The sequence below is a fragment of the Silurus aristotelis genome, assembly GCF_946808225.1.
Source record: "Silurus aristotelis genome assembly, chromosome: 21".
NCBI lineage: Eukaryota > Metazoa > Chordata > Actinopteri > Siluriformes > Siluridae > Silurus > Silurus aristotelis.
In genome coordinates this window covers 13,410,475-13,437,362 of record NC_139594.1, presented here as the reverse complement: position 1 = coordinate 13,437,362, position 26,888 = coordinate 13,410,475, and the positions used below count along the sequence as shown (strand labels likewise).

General features: G+C 38.5%; 1 protein-coding gene across 3 annotated transcripts in view; it reads right to left on the bottom strand.

Annotated features, from left to right (window-relative positions):
* Positions 1-26,888, bottom strand: part of csmd2 (CUB and Sushi multiple domains 2) — a 364,389-nt gene that overhangs the window by 120,509 nt on the left and 216,992 nt on the right. For all 3 annotated transcript variants that reach the window (XM_083523463.1, XM_083523464.1, XM_083523465.1), the window contains exons 15-24: positions 22,580-22,774; positions 21,434-21,572; positions 20,268-20,455; positions 18,107-18,295; positions 17,674-17,790; positions 17,349-17,564; positions 16,603-16,791; positions 15,739-15,908; positions 15,368-15,524; positions 13,114-13,305 (exon numbers count right to left, since the gene is read on the bottom strand). In XM_083523463.1, coding sequence (XP_083379589.1) covers positions 13,114-13,305; positions 15,368-15,524; positions 15,739-15,908; positions 16,603-16,791; positions 17,349-17,564; positions 17,674-17,790; positions 18,107-18,295; positions 20,268-20,455; positions 21,434-21,572; positions 22,580-22,774 — 1,752 coding nt within the window. The remainder of the gene's footprint in view (positions 1-13,113; positions 13,306-15,367; positions 15,525-15,738; positions 15,909-16,602; positions 16,792-17,348; positions 17,565-17,673; positions 17,791-18,106; positions 18,296-20,267; positions 20,456-21,433; positions 21,573-22,579; positions 22,775-26,888) is intronic.

Here is a 26,888-nt window from a genome sequence, read left to right as displayed (position 1 = left end):
ACTGTTCCTACTGGTCGATCAGTGTTGCTATAATTACTCTGGTGTTGTTACATCAACATTTTATTTTGGTTTTATACTGTACTGCTTTGACCAACTGATCACTCGATATATGTAAATGTAGAGCATATATGTGTGCCCAAACAGCAGCATACTATATGGACAAAAGTGTTAGGAGACCTGACTTTTCCAGCCATATGTAGTTCTTTTCACGTATAGAATGTCTCTGGATGTGGTAGCATTATATTTTCCATTCACTTGAACTACGAAACTGAACCTGCTTAAGTATGACTACACTCATGTGCACAAAGCCAACTCCATGAAGATTTGGTTTATATGGATTAAAGTGAAGATCCTGATCTGCTATAGAGTTCTGACCTCAACCCTACTGAACATCTTTAGGATGAATTGGAACACTGACTGCCCCCCAGGCCTTCTCACCTCACCTACATCACCCCAGGCCTCCTCACCTCATCTTTCTGACTTTACTAACACCCAATCTCTACAAGCACACTCTACAAATGAGTGGAACATTTTTTCCAGAATAGTGAATGTTATAATAATAATAATAATAAAAAAAAGAAAATTAAAAAAAAAAGATTGGTGGTGTTTTTTTTTAATATATCTTTTTGTTAGAAGACATTTATTGAACTTTTATGGAAAAGGACTTTTTGTTATTGCTTTATAAATTTCATGTGCTTTGTGCAGTTTCTTAGCACACAATTCACAGCACAGAGAGGTTTATGCTTTACGGGGCGTTCTGTAAAATGGCAAGCTGTATTTTTATAAGAGAAAGTACGAAATCTGCTCAAACAAGAAAGTGAAAAAGGTGGAAAATGGATAAAACAGCAAAACTGGTGAGTTAGGATTAGAGATTAACCGGTTTCCTGAAAGTTCTGTACAATTGAAAATAGCTCTATACCTTATATTCAAATATATTTATAAATTAGACTTATGCAATCACTGGCAAATCGGCTGTGGTAAGCAGAATTATGCACTCCAGACTGTGTTGTTATATAAAAATCAGCAGGTATAATTCGAGTGTTATGGTGTGTTGCGAATATTGTGTATTATTACTTGCATATAACATCATGACAATATTCACACTATATAGGGACCACAAGACGTCACACGCTCTGTGATCTTTTACTGCTCTTACACTGTGCAATTCACATAGTTATCTACGATTTGAAAAAACTGCCGGCATCATCCAAGTATTGTGTGCATTGTAATAAAATCATTCCGCAATTTAACCTTTAAACCTATTGATTAATTGCTGATATTATTATTTTTGTCAGACGGAAAGGTCAATGTGATCATGGGCACCATGTTGATGGCCGACATAAAGTAAGTCTGATTGTTCTGAGGTTCAGTACTTTAAACATGCTACAGGATAGCACTTAGCTTCAATTTTAAAAAGTGAAAGTAGCAAAATCGATTATATAAAAAACAAGTACACATATCTGATAAAGTTTGTGTTCAATCCTTAATTTCCATGCTGGTTATAAGCACAAACAGAGCAAACAGAACCTAAGGAGACAGATAATGTGATGTGATTTGCAGAAATATAAATGATAAAAAAAAAAAATGCATATGTATACAAAATTCCAGTAGGCATCACCATTAAATCTGCTGTAATAGAGAAGTGATCAAAGATCAACATGATAGTTATGATGTGCATAAAATGCTATGAACTGTTATTATCGCTGTCACAACCCTGAAAACCAGTGGAATTTCACCAACCGAGTTCACAGATGTGCCTTATGGGAAACCTATGTCCTGTAACACCCCAGACCAGTTCCTAGGGCTGCGCATTAAACGCACCATTTAACGTTTTCAGGTTTTCAGGACATTTCCATGTTGTTCGGTTTTATTTTTAGTGTGTTTTACGATGAGTAATGACGAGGAGATAAAAGTAAATGTAATGTTTATGTGCGCTGAGCCTGAATGCCAAGCTGGTCTCTTGGAAAAGCAATGTTTTCCATAATTTATGTTTGATTATGTTTGTCCGTGTTATACTCCATAAATTTCACATGTCTACATTCCAGCGCTTCCTGATTAATCTGGTATGATTACTGTGATTCACACTACTTAGCATGTATAATTTTACATAAAAATATAGATAGAGAAAGAAAGAAAGAAAGAAAGAAAGAAAGAAAGAAAGAAAGAAAGAAAGAAAGAAAGAAAGAAAGAAAGAAAGAAAGAAAGAAAGAAAGAAAGAAAGAAAGAAAGAAAGAAAGAAAGAAAGCATTTATAAAACAAAAAAAAATATCTTTGGTCTATTTCCTATTATGCATTAGCCATAACGCAGTACTGCGTAATGTATATTCTTGTCTTAATAATCATAATGTATTGCCTCTTATGATAAATTCAAGGTTCACTGCTAACAGCTACAGTTTGAAATGTCATTCCTCCCAAACACTAAAAACACTTCAAACAATTCACCTTCAGAATCCACATCATGTTGGCCAGGGTCATGGTGAATATGATGTGAGAATACACTGAGAACACCCTCACACATTCACACCCTCATTTACACCTAGGGGCAATAAAGCATAGCCAAGCCACCCCAATATTTTAGAAGGTAGAAGAAACCTAGAGCCCCCTGTTGGAAGCGCATAGAGAAACAGGGAGAACATTTAAAACTCCACACAGAGCCTGGAGCTGTAAGGTGACAATTCGCCATTTAAATCAATTAGATGTTATTTATATGGGGAATTTGCCAACAAAGAGTGTCAAAAAAGACTTTCACATAAATCAATGTATACATTTAAATTCCTAACGATCAAATTCGAGGTGACAGAGGCAAAGACACAAAATCCTTTAGGCAACATGACAAAGAATCACTGACGAGAACCAATCATGAGTGGTACACTACATTGCATTTGTGTTCATCAGCCACAAGGGTGTTAGTAAAGTCAGGTACTGATGTAGGTAAAGTTGAGGAGGCCTGGGGTGCAGTCAGTGTTCCAACTCATCCCGAAGGTGTTCAGTAGGGTTGAAATCAGAGCTCTATAGCAGACCACTCATTCTCTTCCATATCTTCATAGAGCTCACTTTGTGCACAAGGGCACTGCAATACTGGAACAGGTTCGGTTTCCAAGTTCAAGTGAACGCAAGATTGTATTATAACACATCCAAAGACATCCTATACAATTGTGTACCCCCAGCTTATGCCTCTAGCAACAGTTTATATAGTTACTTTTGTCCATATAGTATACGTTATAATGTAATTATTCCATTACAGTAAACATACTTTATGTACAAAAGTATTGGGACACCTGAACTTTATGTGGTTCCTCCCTTGTTCACCTAAGATTAGCAAAGGGCCGTGTTTATCTACCAGGCTGATCTTAACTGATCTTATCCTTTCTAAGTAGAGCTCTCACACGTTCTTTTGTAAATGTAATTGATCTGGCAATTTTGGCAATGACAAGGTTATGCTTATAAGCAGCATTTTTTTTTTTTTTTTATCACACTATTCCACACAACAGAGCATGACTGACCTTTGATAGCTTCCTTTTAATGCGTGTGAGACGATGGCCATGTATACTTCCTAAATGTCATGTTTTATTTTAGGACCTAATTAATTCAGTAAACACCATTAATCCTCTTTTACCTTTTGAATACAATCACTGGATTAAGGATGAAGAGAAAGAAGAAAGCTAGAGCAAACCCTAGTATCATTGAAATATCACTCTTATACTGTATAATATACTGTTATTCCTTTCTCACTGCTATTTTGCCCCTCTCAGCGTTTTGAGCGTTTATTTTTAGATGAATGTTCCCCTAGTGTAGATGCTGAGGTGATAAATCACTATGAAACAAACCCATCTTCTTCAACTCAAGAGATGACCTGCTCCACAAGTCGTGAGATCATTCTACTCTCTCTGTCTCTTTCTCCTTTCCTTTTTCTCCCTATATATTTTACCCTCGATAAAGCAAAGCTCCTAAAAAGGAAGGCAAAAGAAAGAAAAAGAAACAAAAAGAAAGAAAGAAATTTCAGGCTCCTTTTCTTTATCTGTATACCATGCCATGAAGTTTCCAAGAACCCAATCGGTGTAGCATAACAATATAAAATTCAACTGCATTGCAGTGTGCTAGAAGTTTCATAAAATCATATGTTTCAAAACATTTTCATAGCTCAGTTTTTAAACACATTCCTCATGAATATTCTATGTTTACAGTATTTATCCCAAGTTATATTAAATCAAATTGTATTTGTCACAGGGGGAGTGGTGGCTCCAGCGGTTAAGGCGCTTGGTTGCCGATCGGGAGGTCTGGGGTTCAAGCCCCGGTATCGCCAAGCTGCCACTCTTGGGCCCTTGAGCAAGGCCCTTAACCCTCTACGCTCCGGGGGTCCCTTACGAGGGAAATATCAAGGTCCGTGACGTCGGAGTGACGTGGGGCCGCCTTCCCGTGGGCTCACCACCTGCAGGAGGGACCGTAAGGGACAGTGCTGTGAGGATTGGGCAGCAGTTGAAGGCGGGGGCCTGCTTAGACTGCTGCCCCTGCGACCCGAATTACGGATAAGCGGGAGAAAATGAATGAATGAATATTTGTCACATACACATTCATACAGAGTACGACAAAATGCTTTTTACGTCTGTTTAAAAAGGAATAGTTAATAGTAAAAATATGAGGTATAAATACAAGTATAAAGAATAATGATATAAGTTTAATAATGTAATAAGCATATATAAATTATAATACATATAATAATAGACAGTAATTCCCCGCTATGCGGAATTGCATTTGCCATATAACTAATTAGTTTGGCTGATCTTCCTGGTCTCTCGCTTTTATGGCGTTTTATGTTGAAATAATTACATTTATTAATAAAAATATAAAAATAAAGTAAAATGTTAACACAGTACAGTACTGTATAAATTAAATAGCATTTTTGGGGTGACATCCGTTTATTGCATATTTTACGTTTAACCACTATAAACAGGGGATTACTAATATATTATATTTTCTCTCTCTTTCTCTCCTTTCTTTACTCAGATATCTAAAAAAATAATACTTTTTGATCACTTAACTGCCCAGACAATTTCAGCAATGTAAATAACTCCTATAATACCATTTTATTAATTTATTTAACTCATGTAAACACTGTATATCCTGCACTTGCTGCTATTGCACTCTGGTTAGACCTAAACTGCATTTTGTTGCCTTGTACTTGTACTTGTGAAATGACAATAAATCTAATCTAATCTAATTTAATCTAATCTTATCTAATCTAATCTAAAGGAGCCACATACCATATTCAACATAATTTAAAACAACCACAAAAAAAATAACACAACACATATAACATCACAAATGAAATAAATATTTAAAAAATAATTTCCAGAGTGTAAAATAATAAAATAAATATAAAATAATGAATAACAAGGGAGGGATTTTAAAATTAATATATTTCCAACATCTGTTACAATTAGTTAGTGTATTTAAAAAACTAAAGTATTAATATAAGGGTCATTTAGAACAAATTTTACACACACACACACACACACACACACACACACACACACACACACACACACACACACACACACACACACACACACACACATATATATACACACAGTACAGACCAAAAGTTTGGACACACCTTCTCATTCAAAGAGTTTTCTTTATTATCATGACTATGAAAATTGTAGTTCAATATAATTGAACCCAATCGAGATGGTTTAGGGGTGAGCTGGACCGCAGAGTGAAGGCAAAAGGGCCAACAAGTGCCAAGCATCTCTCGGGGAACTCCTTCAAGAATGTTGGAAGACCATTTCAGGTGACTACCTCTTGAAGCTCATCAAGAGAATGCCAAGAGTGTGCAAAGCAGTAATCAAAGAAAAAGGTGGCTACTTTGAAGAACCTAGAATATGACATATTTTCAGTTGTTTCACACTTTTTTGTTATGTATATAATTCCATATATAATTCCACATGTGTTAATTCATAGTTTTGGTGCCTTCAGTGTGAATCTACAATTTTCATAGTCATGAAAATAAAGAAAACTCTTTGAATGAGAAGGTGTGTCCAAACCTTTGGTCTGTACTAATATATATATATACAGTGAGGAAAATAAGTATTTGAACACCCTGCTGTTTTGCAAGTTCTCCCACTTAGAAATCATGGAGGGGTCTGAAATTGTCATTGTAGGTGCATGTCCACTGTGAGAGACATAATTAAAAAAAAAAAAAATCCAGAAATCACAATATATGATTTTTAATCTATTTATTTGTATGATACAGCTGCAAATAAGTATTTGAACACCTGTCTATCAGCTAGAATTCTGACCCTCAAAGACCTGTTAGTCTGCCTTTAAAATGTCCACCTCCACTACATTTATTATCCTAAATTAGATGCACCTGTTTGAGGTCGTTAGCTGCATAAAGACACCTGTCCACACCATACAATCAGTAAGAATCCAACTACTAACATGGCCAAGACCAAAGAGCTGTCCAAAGACACTAGAGACAAAATTGTACACCTCCACAAGGCTGGAAAGGGCTACGGGGAAATTGCCAAGCAGCTTGGTGAAAAAAGGTCCACTGTTGGAGCAATCATTAGAAAATGGAAGAAGCTAAACATGACTGTCAATCTCCCTCGGACTGGGGCTCCATGCAAGATCTCACCTCGTGGGGTCTCAATGATCCTAAGAAAGGTGAGAAATCAGCCCAGAACTACACAGGAGGAGCTGGTCAATGACCTGAAAAGAGCTGGGACCACCGTTTCCAAGGTTACTGTTGGTAATACACTAAGACGTCATGGTTTGAAATCATGCATGGCACGGAAGGTTCCCCTGCTTAAACCAGCACATGTCCAGGCACGTCTTAAGTTTGCCAATGACCATTTGGATGATCCAGAGGAGTCATGGGAGAAAGTCATGTGGTCAGATGAGACCAAAATAGAACTTTTGGGTCAAAATTCCACTAAACGTGTTTGGAGGAAGAAGAATGATGAGTACCATCCCAAGAACACCATCCCTACTGTAAAGCATGAGGGTGGTAGCATCATGCTTTGGGGGTGTTTTTATGCACATGGAACAGGGCGACTGCACTGTATTGAGGAGAGGATGACCGGGGCCATGTATTGCGAGATTTTGGGGAACAACCTCCTTTCCTCAGTTAGAGCATTGAAGATGGGTCGAGGCTGGGTCTTCCAACATGACAATGACCCGAAGCACACAGCCAGTATAACCAAGGAGTGGCTCTGTAAGAAGCATATCAAGGTTCTGGCATGGCCTAGCCAGTCTCCAGACCTAAACCCAATAGAGAATCTTTGGAGGGAGCTCAAACTCCGTGTTTCTCAGCGACAGGCCAGAAACCTGACTGATCTAGAGAAGATCTGTGTGGAGGAGTGGGCCAAAATCCCTCCTGCAGTGTGTGCAAACCTGGTGAAAAACTACAGGAAATGTTTGACCTCTGTAATTGCAAACAATGGCTGCTGTACCAAATATTAACATTGACTTTCTCAGGTGTTCAAATACTTATTTGCAGCTGTATCATACAAATAAATAGCTAAAAAATCATACATTGCGATTTCTGGATTTTTTTTTTTTTAGATTATGTCTCTCACAGTGGACATGCACCTACGATGACAATTTCAGACCCCTCCATGATTTCTAAGTGGGAGAACTTGCAAAACAGCAGGGTGTTCAAATACTTATTTTCCTCACTGTATATATATATATATATATATATATATATATATATATATATATATATATATATATATATATATATATAAACAGAAACAGGTTGTATGGATATGACACTATTCTAGATTTAAAGTCTAGACATTAAGTTCTAGATATAAAGCTTTCTAATGTTTTAGATTAACTGGTTTTAACGTTTTAACTGGTTTACCCACTTGAGGTAAAGTTATGAGTTTACCAGTGATTGGCCATGTTTGTGATCTAAGCACTGGTTTGTGCACATAAATCCCAATGTCCTAGTCAACAGACCATGCCTTTAGCTGCCTTTAGCTCCTGTGTGTCTTATTGTAAAATAGCATTTACTTTGTGCTCAAGAGATGATTCTTTCATGAACAAACAGAAATCTCAAACACAGGCTTCTGCAAGCAAACAAATGCACACAAGCTGCAATATATGGCGGTCAACCCGTTATTTACAGAGCAATTTCACAACAAGCTTCAAAGCAGGACACAGTGCAAATTTAAAAGTTTGGAAAGCCATAGGATAAAACTTGGCTAGTTGATGTAAGTAAACAGAAATACAGAGGCACTTAATGTTTAAAGTGGAGCTATTGAATTTTTTATGAGGCATTCAGAATGCACTAAAGCTTGGATAGAGTGTTTTACGGTGGTCATGGTGAAAACCATGGTAAAAGTTTCATTACAGATTAAGTCAGACTGCAAAAGTTGAAGCTGTAGCACACCTTCCGTCTGATTGGTAAAAACCATGCAAAACCGAGCAAGCTTAATTTACTATGATACCAAATGGTGGGGATTCCTGTAATTCATTACTACCAAAAGATATATATATATATATATATATATATATATATATATATATATATATAACCCAGCCATTAGGGGGGCACAAGCCAGTGTACTCTTAGTGCCGGTCCCAAGCCCGGGTAAATGGGGAGGGTTGCGTTAGGAAGGGCATCCAGCGTAAAACATGTGCCAAATCAAATATGCGGATCACAAATGAGAATTTCATACCGGATCGGTCGAGGCCCGGGTTAACAACGACCGCCACAGGTATCGTTAACCGACAGGGTACCGGTGGAAATTGGGCTACTGTTGGCCGAAGGAGGAGAAGGAGAGGAGGAAGGCGTCTACAGAGACGGCAGGAAAAGGAGCAGTGTAGGAGAGTAGAGGTTCGGGTTGGTACTTTAAATGTTGGTACTATGACGGGTAAAGGGAGAGAGATAGCTGAGGAGAAAGGTAGATGTGTTGTGTGTTCAGGAGACCAAGTGGAAAGGGAGTAAGGCCAGGAACATTGGAGGTGGGTTTAAACTGTTTTATCATGGTGTGGATGGGAAGAGAAATGGTGTAGGGGTGATTCTGAAGGAAGCGTACAGTAAGAGTGTAGTGGAGGTGAAGAGAGTTTCTGATAGGGTGATGATCGTGAAGGTGGAAGTTGAAGGGATGATGATAAATGTCATCAGTGCCTATTCTCCACAAGTTGGCTGTGAGATGGAGGAGAAAGAAAGATTCTGGATGATTGGGCAACTACTGCAGGAGTGATGAGGGAGGCAGCTAGAAAAGTACTTGGTGTGACATCTGGAAATAGAAAGCAAGACAAGGAGACGTGGTGGTGGAATGAGGAAGTGCAGGAGAGCATTAGGGGAAAGAGGTTGGCAAATCAGAAGTGGGATCGACAGAGTGATGAGAAAAGTAGGCAGGAGTACAAGGAGATGCGGCAGCAGGTTAAAAGGGATGTGGCGAAAGCCAAGAAAAAGGCATATGAGGAACTGTATAAGAGGTTGGACACTAAGGAAGGAGAAAAGGATTTATACCGATTGGCCAAGCAGAGGAACCGAGCTGGAAAGGATGTACTGCAAGTTAGAGCAATAAAGGATGGAGAGGGAAATGTGTTGACTAGTGAGGAGAGTGTGTTGAGAAGATGGAGGGAGTATTTTGAGCAGCTGATGAATGAGGAAAATCAGAGAGAGTGAAGGTTGGAGGATGTGGAGTTGGTGAAGCAGGATGTAGATAGGATTAGTAAGGAGGAAGTGAGAGCAGCGATTAAGAGGATGAAGAATGGAAAGTCGGTTGGACCAGATGACATACCGGTAGAAGCGTGGAGATGTTTAGGAGAGATGGCAGTGGAGTTTTTAACCAGATTGTTTAACAGGATTCTGGAAGAGGAGAGGATGCCTGAGGAATGGAGAAGGAGTGTGCTGGTACCGATCTTTAAGCATAAGGGAGATGTGCAGACCTGCAGTAACTACAGGGGAATTAAGTTGATCAGTCACACCATGAAGTTATGGGAAAGAGTAGTGGAAGCCAGGCTGAGAGAAGAGGTGACCATCTGTGAGCAACAGTATGGTTTCATGCCGAGGAAGAGCACCACAGATGCCTTATTTGCTTTGAGGATGTTGATGGAGAAGTATAGAGAAGGACAGAAGGAGCTGCATTGTGTATTTGTGGATTTAGAGAAAGCGTACGACAGGGTGCCGAGAGAGGAGTTGTGGTATTGTATGAGGAAGTCAGGTGTGTCAGAGAAGTATGTGAGGGTGGTGCAGGACATGTATGAGGACAGTGTGACGGCAGTAAAGTGTGCAGTAGGTACGACAGACTGGTTCAGGGTGAAGGTTGGACTGCATCAAGGATCGGCCCTGAGCCCTTTCCTGTTTGCAGTGGTGATGGACAGGTTGACGGACGAGGTCAGACAGGAGTCTCCCTGGACTATGATGTTTGCAGATGATATTGTGATTTGTGGTGAGAGTAGAGAGCAGGTTGAGAAGAGCCTGGAGAGGTGGAGATATGCGTTGGAGAGAAGGGGAATGAAAGTCAGTAGGAGTAAGACAGAGTACATGTGTGTGAATGAGAGGGAGGGCAGTGGAGTGATGCGGTTGCAGGGAGAAGAGGTGGAGAAGGTGGAGGAGTTCAGGTACCTGGGGTCAACAGTGCAAAGTAATGGAGAGTGTGTTAGGGAAGTGAAGAAAAGAGTGCAGGCAGGTTGGAGTGGGTGGAGAAGAGTGACAGGAGTGATTTGTGATAGAAGAGTATCTGCAAGAATGAAAGGGAAAGTTTATAGGACTGTGGTGAGACCTGCAATGTTGTATGGATTAGAGACAGTGGCATTGAGTAAAAAACAGGAGGTGGAGCTGGAGGTAGCAGAGCTGAAGATGTTGAGGTTTTCGTTGGGAGTGACGAGGATGGACAAGATTAGAAATGAGTTTATCAGAGGGACAGCACATGTAGGATGTTTTGGTGACAAGGTGAGGGAGGCGAGATTGAGATGGTTTGGACATGTGCAGAGAAGGGACATGAATTATATTGGTAGAAAAATGCTGAAGATGGAGCCACCAGGTAGGAGGAAAAGAGGAAGGCCAAGGAGGAGGTTCATGGATGTGGTGAGGGAAGACATGCAGGTAGTTGGTGTAAAAGAGGCAGATATAGAGGACAGGGTGGTATGGAGACGGATGATCCGCTGTGGCGACCCCTAATGGGAGCAGCCGAAAGAAGAAGAAGAAGAAGAAGAAGAAGAAGATATATATATATATATATATGCTGCTAAGTAGAAAAACGCTAGCAAGAGGGAGGCACAGCTAGCCACCATAACATAGAGTTACCGTTGCAATCACTTTTTATATGCTTTTTTCATGATAAGAACATGTTATTAAACATTTACCTCAACAAATGTACCTATAAAATATTTATTAGAAATCTCCACTGAAAAAAAAGAATAAACTCTAAATAAAAATGCAACAGAAATGCATTATACAAATACAAAATAAATGTATTTGAATGAAGTGGGATTGGTTTTTTTTAGCTAAGGAAAAATTGTAAACATTACCCACAATTTGGCACCGTTTTTTTTCTTTTCGTTCATATGAACCTTTTTTTTTTCCATTACTTTTCTTTTTTTTCCATATTTGCAGAACAACTGGAAGCCAGAGTTAAAATTTTTTTTGCATAAATTATAATAAAAGCATACCAGGCAAATAAAGCTGTGAAAAATAGTAACGCTAAGTTCAAGGAAAGTGCTAGCTCAGTGGGTAAGATTATGAGCTTCAAGCTCTCAAGATACCTGGACCACAATCAATCATAAATTTGATTCCAACTTTCTTATTTGAATCAACAACGACCAAACAACAGTTTTAGCTACAACAATCTACAATTAAGCACTTTCTTTTTTTATTACTAGCAGGCTAATAATTGAGCATATTTTGTTGTATTAAATTATTGTTGTTTTTTTTTAATCTGTGTCGAAAAATCTTGTCTGTAAGAAATGATGAGCCTTGAAACTCTAGAAAATGAAACTCATTTTTATGATTTGCAAGTTGGTCAATCATGTCAGTCAGGAAGATTGACGATTCTTGGCTCTATGGAAAAGCATACAGTAATCATGGCTTGATTTCCAGCATAGCTGCAGTGGCCACGGCGATCAAGGTAAAAACTGCAATCTGTCAGTCTGTACAACTACATTTTGCTACTTACAGGAAAGATGGGGAACTGTGTTGTCTTTGTGGTTGGGATATTAAGAGTTAATTCAAAAAATAAAACCTTGGAATGACAGGAGCCATTGCACCCTTATAGGACTATGTCATATGTCATTTTTTTTTAAGCTCACAATTAGGTTCTTTGGTCATTGTCTTTGTTGTTCTGTTTTGTGTGTTTTGGGGCAAGCGCTCCAAATGTAACCTTCAGCAGGGTCAGCAGGAAGCATGGAGAATAAGGAGGCTCTGCGTCCAGACCAGACACAGCTGGAGTTCAATTAATGTGCCGGTTCCTCACTGTCTTTGAGGCTCACTTCTCTCTCACTGCAGCCAAAGAGGACAGATGCAGAAAAGAGGAATTCCTGCCAGACCCTCACAACTGCTCATAATGGTGGGAGACTCTTTGGCCTTACGGCGGGAAGTCCCTGACCTACGCGCCTATGGCGACCTGGGCAGAGCCAGACTGCCTGTCGGGATTATATATATATATATATATATAATTAATAATTATGTATATTTCTTTCTTTTTTCATACAGTAAAAGTATGATTCATGCACATTTCCAGATAAAGTATATAGTGAAAAAAGAAAGAAACAGTTTAGTAGCCTATTTTCTGAGAATGTTGCAGTGCTGAAACATTACTGACATGTCACACAACATACAAGACCTCATCCTGCCGGTGATTCATCCTGTCCTATTTCATTATGAAAAGACAGCAAATAAAACTCATGACCCGAACATCTGCTCAAGATGGAAATTTTGTTGACGGCAGTCTGACCCAGTTCACAGCAATTTCACATAATATTTTCCCAAGATCTTCCAGTTCATTTTATTATTGCCCTATTTCCCAGAATTGTATAAAACATTTTCAGATTGAATCACGCTGGTTGGAAATCAATGTTATATTGGTCAGTGAACAGAAAGGCTACATAGTGAATATATTCTTTGACATCTACAGTATATGACAAGCTTACCTATACATTGAGGTAGAGGACTGTCCCATGCTCTTCTCTCCCCTCTGAGACAAGTCAGCACCTCATTACCCTTTAAGGTATAACCCGGATCACAGGTGTATGACACAGTGCTTCCTGCAAAGTGACCCTTATCCTCAAGCTTATAGCCAAACTGAGGCATGCCTGGATCCTCACATTTCACCAGATCAAAACCTGAGACAGAGAGAAAATAACAGTGAAATAGATGCAGTTATTTTCCTAGCTATTTCCTTGCCCATTACATGCGTTAAGATTAAGACCCATTACAGGAAATGAGGGAGAGCTAAAAAAAGATCCATTTACAACAATACTCACTCACAGAAAAAATGCACTTTATTATTTATGCTGACCTGAAGCTTCTATAGAAAAAGCCTGTAAAACCTTTGAGAAATATGTGCACCTATGGCTATGGGTACAGTTTATATTACACTGTAATAATGACCACAACAGGTTCAGGAGAGCATGTGTTTCACCTTGAATAGAGATGCTTTCAAGATTTTTAATCCGGACAGGAAATCAGTTTAAAGGCAATAAAAATGTGTTTAAAATTGAAGTTTACACAATTTATTTTTCTTTAACAAACTATAACCTTTGACGTGACAGGAGTTTGTTTTTTAATGACAGCATTTTTTGAAGATATTTAAAATGAGACATTAGAACACATTTAATTCAATAAAAAATTTCTAGTTTTAGAATGATCTTTTAACATAGTAGACATGTTAGTTATAACTTTATCTATACACTAAATGGACAAAGTATTGGGACATCTGACTTTTCCAGCCACATGTGGTTCTTGCCCAGAGTTGGACGCACACAGTTGTACAGGTCTAAGGATGTGTTAATAAATTTTTTCTTCACTTTACTTGATCCTGTTCCACATAGCTAACTCCATGAAGATTTGGTTTCTTGAGGGGCTTGTGAGCTCTGATCTCAACCCTATTGAACACCTTGGGATTAATGTAAACACTGACAGCACCCCAGGCCTCCTCACCTCACCTACATCAGCACCTGGCTTTACTGGTTGAATGATCACTAATCTCCACAAGTTCACTCCAAAACCTAGTGGAACATCTTCCCAGAAGAGTGGAGTTTATTATAAAGGCAAATTTGTGCCCATTAAATGTGGAATGAGATGTTATTATAGTATACCAACTACAGTCATTCTCTTAAATCTCCAAATGTTTTCAGTTAAAGACAATAATACAAAAAAACTAAAGAGTTTTCAAGTTTTATAAGGTACTATGGATATAAAGATGTGCACAAATAGGCATGTTAACAATCCTGTAATTTGCTGATGTTATAAAAAATTATTCAACCAATCAATCTGGCTAATCAAATTCGAGCATTCAGCAGGATTGGGGTATAAGAGTATAATACGAATCTAATTGTATACTTAGTAATTTATCACACTTGCACTAAGATGTCCAGTTGACATCTACACACATCTGCGTAATGACCTAATAGTAAAATGAGGCCACAACATGGACATAGACTGAATTATAGCATGCTGAATAAAAACAAAAACAATAAAACACTTCTAACCCTCACCTTTATGCTGACACTCCCCATTCAGCCTCAGGTTTTACTTTTAGGTAGGTACCGTGATTCACTCCTTTCTTTCGGCTTCTTAAATTAGGGGTCACAACAGCGGATCACCATAAAGCACATGTTTGGTTTGGCACATGTTTTTACGCTGGATACCCTTCCTAACGCAACCCTCCCCATTTATCCGGGCTTGGGACCTGCACTAAGAGTGCACTGGCTTGTGCAACCCTAATGGCTGGGGTTGTTTCCCTGACCGGGGATCGAACCCGGGCCACAGCGGTGAGAGCGCCACATCCTAACCAATAGACCACCAGGGAACCTACCGTGATTCACTCCTCATACACTTATATGTGTTAAACTCATAGCCGATATAAGCTTATTTTATATACTATTTATCTCTGTAAAGCTGCTTTAGGACAATGTCGATTGAATTGAATCGAATTTTATCAATGAACTTACGCAAAGATATGAATCTATTTATTAAATCCTATTCATCATAAAGGTTACACTTGGTCTATTGTTTCTAAACTAGGTTAATGTTCATGTGTTCATTTCAAGTACTGCAGCAAATGTGGCTCACAGAAGGACGCACCATTTCATATATAGCATTTAACATTTCATCATAGCTGATATGACGAAATGTGCATGGTGTTGCGTAATGATTATTCAGAGCACATCCGCTCCCACTCACTGGTGAAGTGCAGCTCGAAGCCTTTGCTGGTGTTCTCACTGTTACTGATAAACTCCAGCCACATAGTGCTGGACGTGCTGTTCAGAGTCACGTCCATCAGCTCCGTGCCCATGAAAACGCCGAGCAAACGAGCACGGTTACTGCTGCCATCGTACACCTGGAACGCAGGTACACAGTCAGGGATGATAAGTAAGAAACGAAAACAAATGATGTCATTTATAGATAAAATATTAAAATGATATTTTCAATCTATTTGAAAAACCCTTAGTGTGAGCTCCAAAATCTTTACACTCCACCAACTCCATGACACATCACGCTCATACCCCACACATTCACTACACACCCCGCACACACACACACCCATTACACACCATTAGCATGTCATCGTCTTCCAGGCGGAAGTCTCGAGCCCGAAGCTGAATGCCTTTGCCAGGCTGGGTCTGGATGGAGTAGATGCACTCGTGATTGTTGCCATAGTAGCCAGGGTAGTTTGGAGACAGGAGGACGCCTTGTTTCCCAGTCACAGACGAACCGCATTCAGCTAAACACAGGAGAGATCAAATGATACTCGATTCTTGAACGGGACACAAACTACTACAACGCAAACATACAGGCATTAAATTCATGCTGGTAAAAGGAGACTGTACACCGACAGCCCTGCTTTATTTGAATATTTAAATCACAGTCCGTGGTGATTTAAGTTCATAGTACATTTTGTTCTTATTACACCAAATGATGCATAAAACAATATTCTGATTATCCTTTTCCATTAGTGTGGTGAGCTGAAGTCTAAAATAATGACTCACAAGGGGCAGAAGAACTAATTAAATCAAGCTCTCAATTATTTTGACATTCCCTGACCTAGTTTCACATGCTACATAAACAAATAAGCAGAAACAATTAACTGTATATTTGCCAAGAAAAAAAAAAGGAACAGGATTTGTATTTGTGTGCATCTTCTGAAACGTCAAAATCTTAATATAAACAACGATTTTATAGCAACTGCTTTAGAATAAATGACCACCTCTGTATGCATCTGATAATCTGCTGCTTTGACAGGAATGACAGGTTTGTGAATTGGTTTGTGTGCGAACATTATAGGCAATACAATACAGAAATATTACATCATTACATAAGTAATATCTAAACAAATGCTTCTTTCTGAGGGTAAGGGATTGGAAAGCATGCAGGTTATTCATTGTATAAAGCAAAATAAAAAGCATGTGACCACCTACCAACACACCTTGGGAGAGGGGAACTCCAGACCCGCCGCCGCCCCCCTAAACACACCACCTTTGCAGGCCCCTCCAACCGATACCCGGGAAAGCAGGAGAAGAAGAGCGCATCACCTACATCAAACTGCAGCCCTTTACGCGTGCTGAAAGGAGGCACACCCGGGTCTTCACACGGCTCCAGGTCATACTCTGTAGGAATAAAAAAGGAGAGGCTTCACTCACTCACACACTCAATCATTTATGTTCAAGCTCTTTATACAAGTCAGATGGGATGCCAGGTCATGTCTGTGCAACAGGCAGTTCAGTTTTTTACCTATTAAATACGAGGTCCTATCAACAACTTTGGAAAATACTTTTGTAACACACCAACAGATGGCAGCACAAGGTTGCACGCACAGTCACAGCGAGCACAGAATATTATAAGTCATTGTCCCAAAAGACATCGTCCTGTGTACATAGAAAGCTGTGCAAATGGTGCTATTCTAACCACGTGCGTTACCATGTCTGCTATTCTGACCACACCTTGTCACAGAGCTCTCTTCACACGTGAGCATGATTACACTTCCGCACCCGCTCTACTCGCCCTCTTCCCGAAAATCCTGTTTAAAGTTCGCCGGTTTGAAACTATTTCTGCACGACACATTTTGAAAAGAAGACTTCCAGCACACATTCCAGAAGTGGCAGAAACGCTACCACTAGCTAACTAGCTTTGATTATGAAAATAAAACCTACGGGGACCTCAATACCTGAGAAGGTGATGTTGAAGCCCTCGTAAGACACAGAGAAGTCAGACAGGAAACGGATTTGAGCAGTGTAGTTCCCAAACAGACCGGCGCTGAGAGGAGGAGGCAGGATGGAGCCGGTCAGTCTCCAGAGTGGCTGAGAAAAACTGCCGTTCTCTGTCACCAAGAGATAGTCATGGGGGCTCTCCAGATGAAAGGTGTGGAAGGTAAACTGGACACCTGGTAGGAAGAAAAAAGTAAGCAATAATGATAACAATGATAACATTGTCTTGTAATCAATTACAACCAATGAGTGGAGAATTGACCAGAGTCATGAGAGCACATTTACCTTTGCCATGTGAGGTCTCGATCATCCAGGTACAATTGAGATTGTGAGGATAGAAGTCTGGAAAGCCAGGTGACAAAATAGTGCCAGAGTTTCCCTGAATAAAGCCGCCGCAGAGAGCTGGGGAGAACGAAAGTATCATTTAAAGTACAGCACCTCTATCGGCATTCACAATGCACTAAAAGCAGGTTTACAAGACTTGCCCTTCGAAAGGACATAACCATATGGAGGCAAATTATGCCTATCATTACCCAAAGGGAAAAATCAATAATGGCCTTAAAGCATTTACGGTGGTATAAGAGCTAAGAGGGTAGAAAGGGTAGCTCTGATCTTTCTGGTATGGAAGCAATGATGCTGCTGGAATAAATGACCTGTCTTTAATGTGTCCTTTTCTTAAACGTGTAGCTATTTTATATGACTGAAAGCAAGGCTATACCATCACAGCTAGGAAGAGGACGATTCCACTGGAAGTTGGGCTCGCATTCTAGAGGCTCGGGGTCACTGAGGGTGTATCCAGCTTCACAGCTAAACGTCACGAGTGCGCCCACGTAGAAATCGTTACCATGCCGTTGACCGTTGACTGGAATCCCAGGATCAACACAATGGTCGGACTGCAGCTGCAAAGCTGTAGAAAAGATTTCACAAGAGACATTATGGGAATGGTCAGAAAACACTTGTCGACATGCAGATTTCCTCCTGTTAGTGACAAAAAAGGTGTAATTATATCACGATCACATATGCCAGATATGCACAATCAATATAAATCGTCTGTCTTTTCCTTTCCAGAGATAATATCCTCATATTAACACATAAATCCTCTAATGAACACCTCCTGTCTGTACAATATGATCAACTCAGCGATTCTCAATAATTGAACTCAAGCTGTGATTTATGGAGCGACAATGACAACAACAATAGGTTAAACCACACAAGTCAAGCACAAAATGCCAGCTTATGATTTTAGCTCTGCACCACAACCCCCCGCAGTGAGTGTGAGAATTCATGTATAAAGCATAAACATTCAGTATTCATTATTCACATGCGAGTGCAGGTGTAAGCGTTTCCTGATCACTAGAATAACAATTTTTTAATTGCAGCCTTTGACTGAAGACTATCTATCTACAATATCTAATCATCTTTCTATCTATCTATCTATCTATCTATCTATCTATCTATCTATCTATCTATCTATCTATCTATCTATCTATCTATCTATCTATCTATCTATCTATCTATCTATCTATCTATCTATCTATACATACAGTACAGACTCTACAATTTTCATAGTCATGAAAATAAAGAAACCTCTTTGAATGAGAAGGTGTGTCCAAACTTTTGGTCTATACTGTATATATATATATATATATATATATATATATATATATATATATATATATATATATATATATATATATATATAATAGGGGAGGTGGGAGTCTAGTGGTTAAGGCATTGGACTTTGGATCTGAGGGTTGTGGCCATACCAGGGTACCACCATGGGTGCTCAGTTGAAGGAATGACTAAAAGTACTCTGCCATAGATGATCCCAAGCCTGGCTGCGTAAGTAGGAGGGCGGCTGTCAGAACCGTCTACTTTATTCCTATTCCCACAACCCAACCCAACACCGTAACAAAACTGCTATGGAAATGTAAGTAAGGCTTATGGCCCTTGCCACCCAATACACATCATGCCGTGGTAAGATGAAATTGTTTGTTTATTATACTTTAATCTTAAAAATTCTAATATATAAAAACAATAACAGTACATGGACTATACACTGAAAAATTCAGAGTATATGGTTTATCAGGTTTAAAGGAACAAAACACATATAGTTTATATAAAATAGTAATTTGATCAATTTTATTTTAGTTTCTAATTACTTCAGTAGATTAAATTATGCAGTGAGTCGATACTTTCCAGTGAAGGCGCAGTTCTCAACTTACAAAAGCAAATTGTGTTAGTGTACATTCAATAAGCACTTTTGGTAACCATTTATTTTAGGGATCCCTGTTCTATGTGCATAGTTGGTCAAATTGACAAAAAAAAAGAGCACTTTAACTTTAAATTAATGTTTAAAATTCTTACATTTAAAAACTTGCAAAATGTTTACAAAGTAACTGTAAGTATTCAAGATGTCTGTTTCCTTGTTGAACTGTTAAACACCAAAGGCTTCACTGCAGTATTTAATGTCTCTTTTCTTGTTGCATTTATTGCATTTGTTTTTTGTTTAAAAAAAATAAAATTTACTACAGAAAATATTTTTTTAATATTCATTTCATACTTATAAGCTACACATTCACACAGTGTACTGGGAACTTATAAAGTGTGTATTTTGCCCTATACAAGCTTCTATTCACTTTTATTCCTATCTAATAAGGTCATTGTTATGACAGAAACAAGTGTAAAGGGTTTATAATGACAAAAATAAGAGAATAACAAATAAAGGTTTTATAAATAGTTTGTAATAGCATACATGACCATAACTAGTCATTACAAAAAGCAGTTATTAGTTATTACATACTGGCTAATTTCTAATCCCTAAAATAAAGTGTTACCACACTATTATTTGCAGTTTAATCTCTTTAATAAGCTCTTACTCTCATATCGGATCCGGAAGCCGATGTCTGAGTGGCTCTTGTCCGTTGAAAAGAGCAGGTACAGGAAGTTGGAGGTGCTAATGAGAAACTGGGGCACTTGGGTACCTTGGTAACTACCAATCAGGGGCGAGGAGGGGTATCGCCCGTCTCGCACCTCCAATACATCGTAGTTAACCTCTGTCCGAAACCTTTAAACATGAAAATGTGACATAATATGATAGAAACACAGCAGACATTTATTGGATTCTTTTGTTTGTTTGAATTATTTAATGTTTACGCACCTAATATAAATCTTCAGGTACATCAGATTAGGAGTATTAACACTTGTTGCGATGTAAAACTATTCACATTGACAAAATGAAAACTCTGAGCTAGGCTCAGACATAGAACACACTATGCATGTTCGATTCTACTGATAGCCGCATTCACATGCAGGCAGAGCCGTGACTGTTCTGAGAATCCCGGTGTCAGATGAATAAATAATCAACAGAGGCACATACGTGCGTGTGGATATTTATTTGTGTTCATGAAGGAGCCGAAGGCGGCAGTAGTTGTCGCCCCGGCATATTGAAATCGTGCCTCACTCCACTGGGAGTAAACCATTTATGAGGCGAGAGAATTAGTTTGTATGACTATATCAATCTGTTTGCTGTAGTTGTGTATTTCGCTAGCCCAGCCTGCCAGTACGCTTGCTTGTGCACTAATCAGTGTAATGAATAAAATGTGCTATTTCAGAGAGTAGCCAGCCAAATGGAGCAGAACACCATGTTTTATTGATGCTACATAAAATCAAAGAACAACCATTTTTGGTGTATTCATTTTGCATGGAGAGCTGTCAATCATGCTAATGGGAGCTTTGAGTAAACATTGTTTCACGGCACAGAGGATTTGTGTACAGCTTTTGAAACGCTCCGTTTTTTTTATTTACATTTTTTTTTATTTTGCAGTTGCCTGCAGAAGATAAAATATATATATATATATATATATATATATATATATATATATATATATATATATATATATATATAAATATATATATATATATATATATATATATATATATATATATATATATTGCAAAATAAGCACTGCATATTGTAGCAATCTTTGATTGACTGTATATTTTATCATTTAAAAGGCATCAGCAAAACTCGTCTGGATCTTACTTGTCAAAGATGATCTTGATTGGGTATCCAGGTGGAGCCTCGATGATCCACTCGCAATTCAAAGCCTCTTTATAAAGCTCGGGCCAGCCGGGGGACAGGATGATGCCGCTGGGGGCTTTCAAATCTCCACCACATGGAGCTGCAAAACGGACAAACAGAAACCAAGCTGCTGCTTTGTAAAACGACCTTAATTAACCTTCAAGAGTTCCAAACCAGTCTCAGAGACTGAGTCTCAGAGAGAAACTTCTTTGCAGCAACTTCTCCACATTGAACAGCAATGTATTGTAGAGGCAAAAGTATACGATGCATATGGACATATCAAACCTTTACAGGAAACTTTAGCTCTGTGTTTCAGATTCAACACAAATTATATTTACCCAACGAACCACCAGCCTGCCTCACTTTTTCATTAATAGTTTGTATCCATCTCTTTTCCATCTAGTTTGTATCCATCTCTGTTCTCAGAACAGAGAATCACTAGCTCCATTAAAGATCCATAGTAAAGTCCAAGTAAAGTCAGTCCACTGACATAATGACTGCAGAAACCGCTGCAGAAATGACTGCAGAATCTTAAAACGGACAGTAAAGACTGAAAAGGATCGGCTTTCGGTGCCATTCAGGTGGATAATTTCATCAGATCACACTGAAGGGCATTTATAATGCTGCGCCATTCCTGGCCTCGAGTCATTTACACCCATCACAGTGGAAGATTTAATTCGACCAGAAGACGTGTGTTTTACAGCTGACACACTTTTCCGCACATAAAGCAAAAGCATGCAAACAAGCCATGGCTGAGTTTTATAAAATATGGCATACAGGATGTTTTCCCCCTTATTTTTTCACCTTAACATACAGTCTAAAAACCTCTGCAGCAGCTCCTTATATAAAAGATAAGCGATTTTTAGAGGCGGATTTAAGCAGTATATACATAGTATATCTTATCCTCAAACCCACATCTGGAAGATATTTCTTCCCCAAATATTCCTGGCCAGCTGACAGGTATCATATATTTACATTTTATGAGATTTTAGGGACCTTAGAAAAAAGTCATGCAAAAACTTCAGCTTAACAGTTGATATCCATATAATATGTAGTCTGTTGCTCATGCAAAGGCTGACTCGTTTTTAATTCATTTAGAGCACTGACCTTCACAGCGTGGTACAGCATTGTCCCACACCACATTTCCATCTTTGAGGATGCAGGAGATGGTCTGGGAGCCATGGGTTTTCACGAAACCCTCCTCACACAAGAACGAGATGGAACTACCCAGCTGTAAATTCTCGCCGAATCGCTTCCCATTGACCGGCACTCCGGGATCGGGGCACTCGTTGTGGCGAAACGCTGCGGAAAGGTCGAACAGGTCAAACAAAACATTGGAAGAACAGGAAAAAGACATAAGTATGGCAAAAACATCAAGGACACAGCCTATAAATATAGGAAGTGTAGTAGACTGTGGGCAGCTCATGCATATTTGGCAGAATGACCAACCGCCTGTCTTAGAAGAATGCAATTTTGCTTGACAAACTGATGCACAAGAAAATAGTACCATCAGCCCCTTCAGCTGAAAACATCATTAGGACATAGACTGTATTCCAAAGTCATACATAAAGGTGACAGAATCCTCTTTTGGTCATTTGTATATGAAAAAAATGGCCTGTGATTTCATGCTCACAGCGCAAAAATGTCAGAATTAAGATTTAATATCAGGGAAATGTGAGTATTTATATTGATTACTTAGTAGTTTCTTGCTATTAGGTCTAGGGATAATACAGCAGCCTGGGAAAACCTGTCACATGGTCAGATTTTGTACAATATACATAGGCTTTTGACAATTCCTGAACTTAAAACGGGTTCCTTTTTCAGTGTATGCCAACCAGAATTAATATTATAGCTTTTCATAATTAACCTTTAAAAGTGAAATGGCAGAAAACCAAGCTTTAAAGATTTTTATTTAAGCTCCGCTGAAAGAAGACCCACCTACTCTACCTGATACTTCTAACCAAATCTATTTTCCCTGACACATTTTAGAGAATGAGTCAAATGAGAAGCGAGTTTTGACTTTGATTATCAGCACCACGAACATCAGCCTGTGTTTCATCACCCGAGTTGAAAGTCGCTCGCAGAACTCAAACGTGAGCTTCACCATCTCGACTGATCTCCGCTCATGCTCAAATCAAGGAAATAATTGCTGAATTATTTATTGCCTTCTGTTGGATATTTTTCTTTATTGTCTTTTAATTGAATGATTTTGACTTTTGAAAAACTTAAAAAAAGAAATTTCCCTCTCATCTGTAAAGTGTGTGGAATCTCTCTTCTCTGTTTTGATCAGAATGTTATAGTGCAGGAGCTTTTTTGACAGCTGGCATGCGATCACAAACCGAATTAATTAAGCTTATGTTCATTCCTCCATGGTATGTGACTAACCAAAACACGATTAAATCATGAGAAAATCACACCGAGCTAGCAAGGTTTTAGAGGCGGACTGACAGTTTTTACTGATGCCTTTAATGGGCTCCCTTCCCAGCATGAACTTTCACAGGCAAAACAAATGCTACTATTACTGCTGTTACTACCACCACTACTACAACTGTTACTATTACTTCTACTACTACCACTACTATTTCTACTACTGTTACTACTACTGTTACTTCTACTGTTAGAACTACTACTACTACTGTTACTTCTACTGTTAGAACTACTACTACTACTACTACTGTTACTTCTACTGTTACTACTACTACTAATGTTACTTCTACTGCTACTACTACTACTACTACTGTTACTGCTACTGTTACTACTACTACTACTACTGTTACTTCTACTGTTACTACTACTACTGTTACTTCTACTGTTACTACTACTACTACTGTTACTTCTACTGTTACTACTACTACTACTACTACTACTGTTACTTCTACTGTTAGTACTACTACTACTACTGTTACTTCTACTGTTAGTACTACTACTACTACTGTTACTTCTACTGTTAGAACTACTACTAGTGTTACTTCTACTGTTAGAACTACTACTACTACTACTGTTACGTCTACTGTTACTACTACTACTACTACTACTACTGTTACTTCTACTGTTAGAACCACTACTACTGTTACTTCTACTGTTACTACTACTACTACTACTGTTACTTCTACTGTTAGTACTACTATTACTACTGTTACTTCTACTGTCAGAACTACTACTAGTGTTACTTCTACTGTTAGAACTACTACTACTACTACTACTGTTACGTCTACTGTTACTACTACTACTACTACTACTACTACTACTGTTACTTCTACTGTTAGAACTACTACTACTGTTACTTCTACTGTAAGAACTACTACTACTGTTACTTCTACTGTTAGAACTACTACTACTACTACTGTTACTTTTACTGTTACTACTACTACTACTGTTACTTCTACTGTTAGAACTACTACTACTACTGTTACTTCTACTGTTAGAACTACTACTGTTACTTCTACTGTTAGAACTACTACTACTACTACTGTTACTTCTACTGTTAGAACTACTACTACTTCTATTACTTCTACTGTTAGAACTACTACTACTGTTACTTCTACTGTAAGAACTACTACTACTACTGTTACTTCTACTGTTAGAACTACTACTACTGTTACTTCTACTGTTACTACTACTACTACTGTTACTTCTACTGTTAGAACTACTACTACTGTTACTTCTACTGTAAGAACTACTACTACTGTTACTTCTGCTGTTAGAACCACTACTACTACTGTTACTTCTACTGTTACTACTACTACTACTACTGTTACTTCTACTGTTAGATCTACTACTACTACTACTACTACCACTACTGTTACTTCTACTGTTAGAACTACTACTACTGTTACTTCTGCTGTTAGAACCACTACTACTACTGTTACTTCTACTGTTACTACTACTACTACTGTTACTTCTACTGTTAGAACTACTACTACTACTACTACTACTACTACTACTACTACTACTGTTACTTCTACTTTTACTACTACTACTACTGTTACTTCTACTGTTAGAACTACTACTACTACTACTACTACTGTTACTACTACTACTACTACTATTACTACTACTACTGTTACTTCTACTGTTAGAACTACTACTACTACTACTACTGTTACTTCTACTGTTACAACTTTTACTACTGTTACTTCTACTGTTAGAACTACTACTACTGTTACTACTACTGTTACTACAACTGTTACAACTTACTCTGTTACTACTACTACTACTACTACTACTACTACTACTACTACTACTACTACTACTACTTCTACTACTACTACTACTACTACTGTTACCCCTTCTGTTACTACTGCTGTTACCACTACTTCTACTACTACTACAACTGTTACAACTACTGTTACTACTACTATTACTGTTACTACAATTGTTACTTCTACTGTTACTGCTATTACTGTTGCTACTACTGTTACTGCTGCTACTATTGTTGTTACTACCACTGTTGCTACTACTACTAAACTTTCTTTTTGCTTCTCCCATTAGGGGTCGCCACAGCGGATCATCAGCATGTTTGATTTGGCACATTTTTACGCTGGATGCCCTTCCTAACGCAACCCTCCCAATTTATCCGGGCTTGGGACCGGCACTAAGAGCGGCTGGGGTTGGTTCCCTGACCAGGGATCGAACCCGGGCCGCAGCGGTGAGAGCGCCACATCCTAACCACTAGACCACCAGGGATGTTACTACTACTACTAATATTGTTATTACTACTGTTACTACTACTACTAATATCGTTACTACTACTGTTGTTGCTACTACTGTTACTATTACTACTAATATTGTTACTACTACTGTTACTATTACTACTAATATTGTTACTACTACAGTTACTACTACTGTTCTGAACCCTAGTTCTTAGGTCCTCACTTGACTATACCTCTGATAATCAATCCACATTTTTGATTCTGCCAGAACTTAAAGCCACACATTTATTTCATATATTGATCAGATGGTGTTGGAGCGGCATGAAAAGGTTAGAGTTTTGTCAAATTCTGCAAATCCCCAGCCTCTTAATGAATTAGACAATAAAACCTTCGTACACGATGAGAAAAACTTTTCTGCTTGTCATAATTGTTTTTAAAATCAATTATTTTCACCTAACACATAGCATTGATTTATGTGCCACTCAATGTTTGATTGTGAATCCTGAAAACATGAAGAGGACATCTGTTCTACTTATTCTCTCTCTCTCTCTCTCTCTCTCTCTCTCTCTCTCTCTCTCTCTCTCTCTCTCTCTCTCTCTCTCTCTCTCCACCTGTCTGTCTGTCTTCACCTCACAACCATTGAGTTAGAAATGTGGTGGATCCTCAGTCTGATTTGCTGCACTTAAACAGGCGGTGCATCTCATCCATCACTATCACTCACATTTATTAAACTGCCAGCTTGCCTTTCACTAGAGTTTGCTATC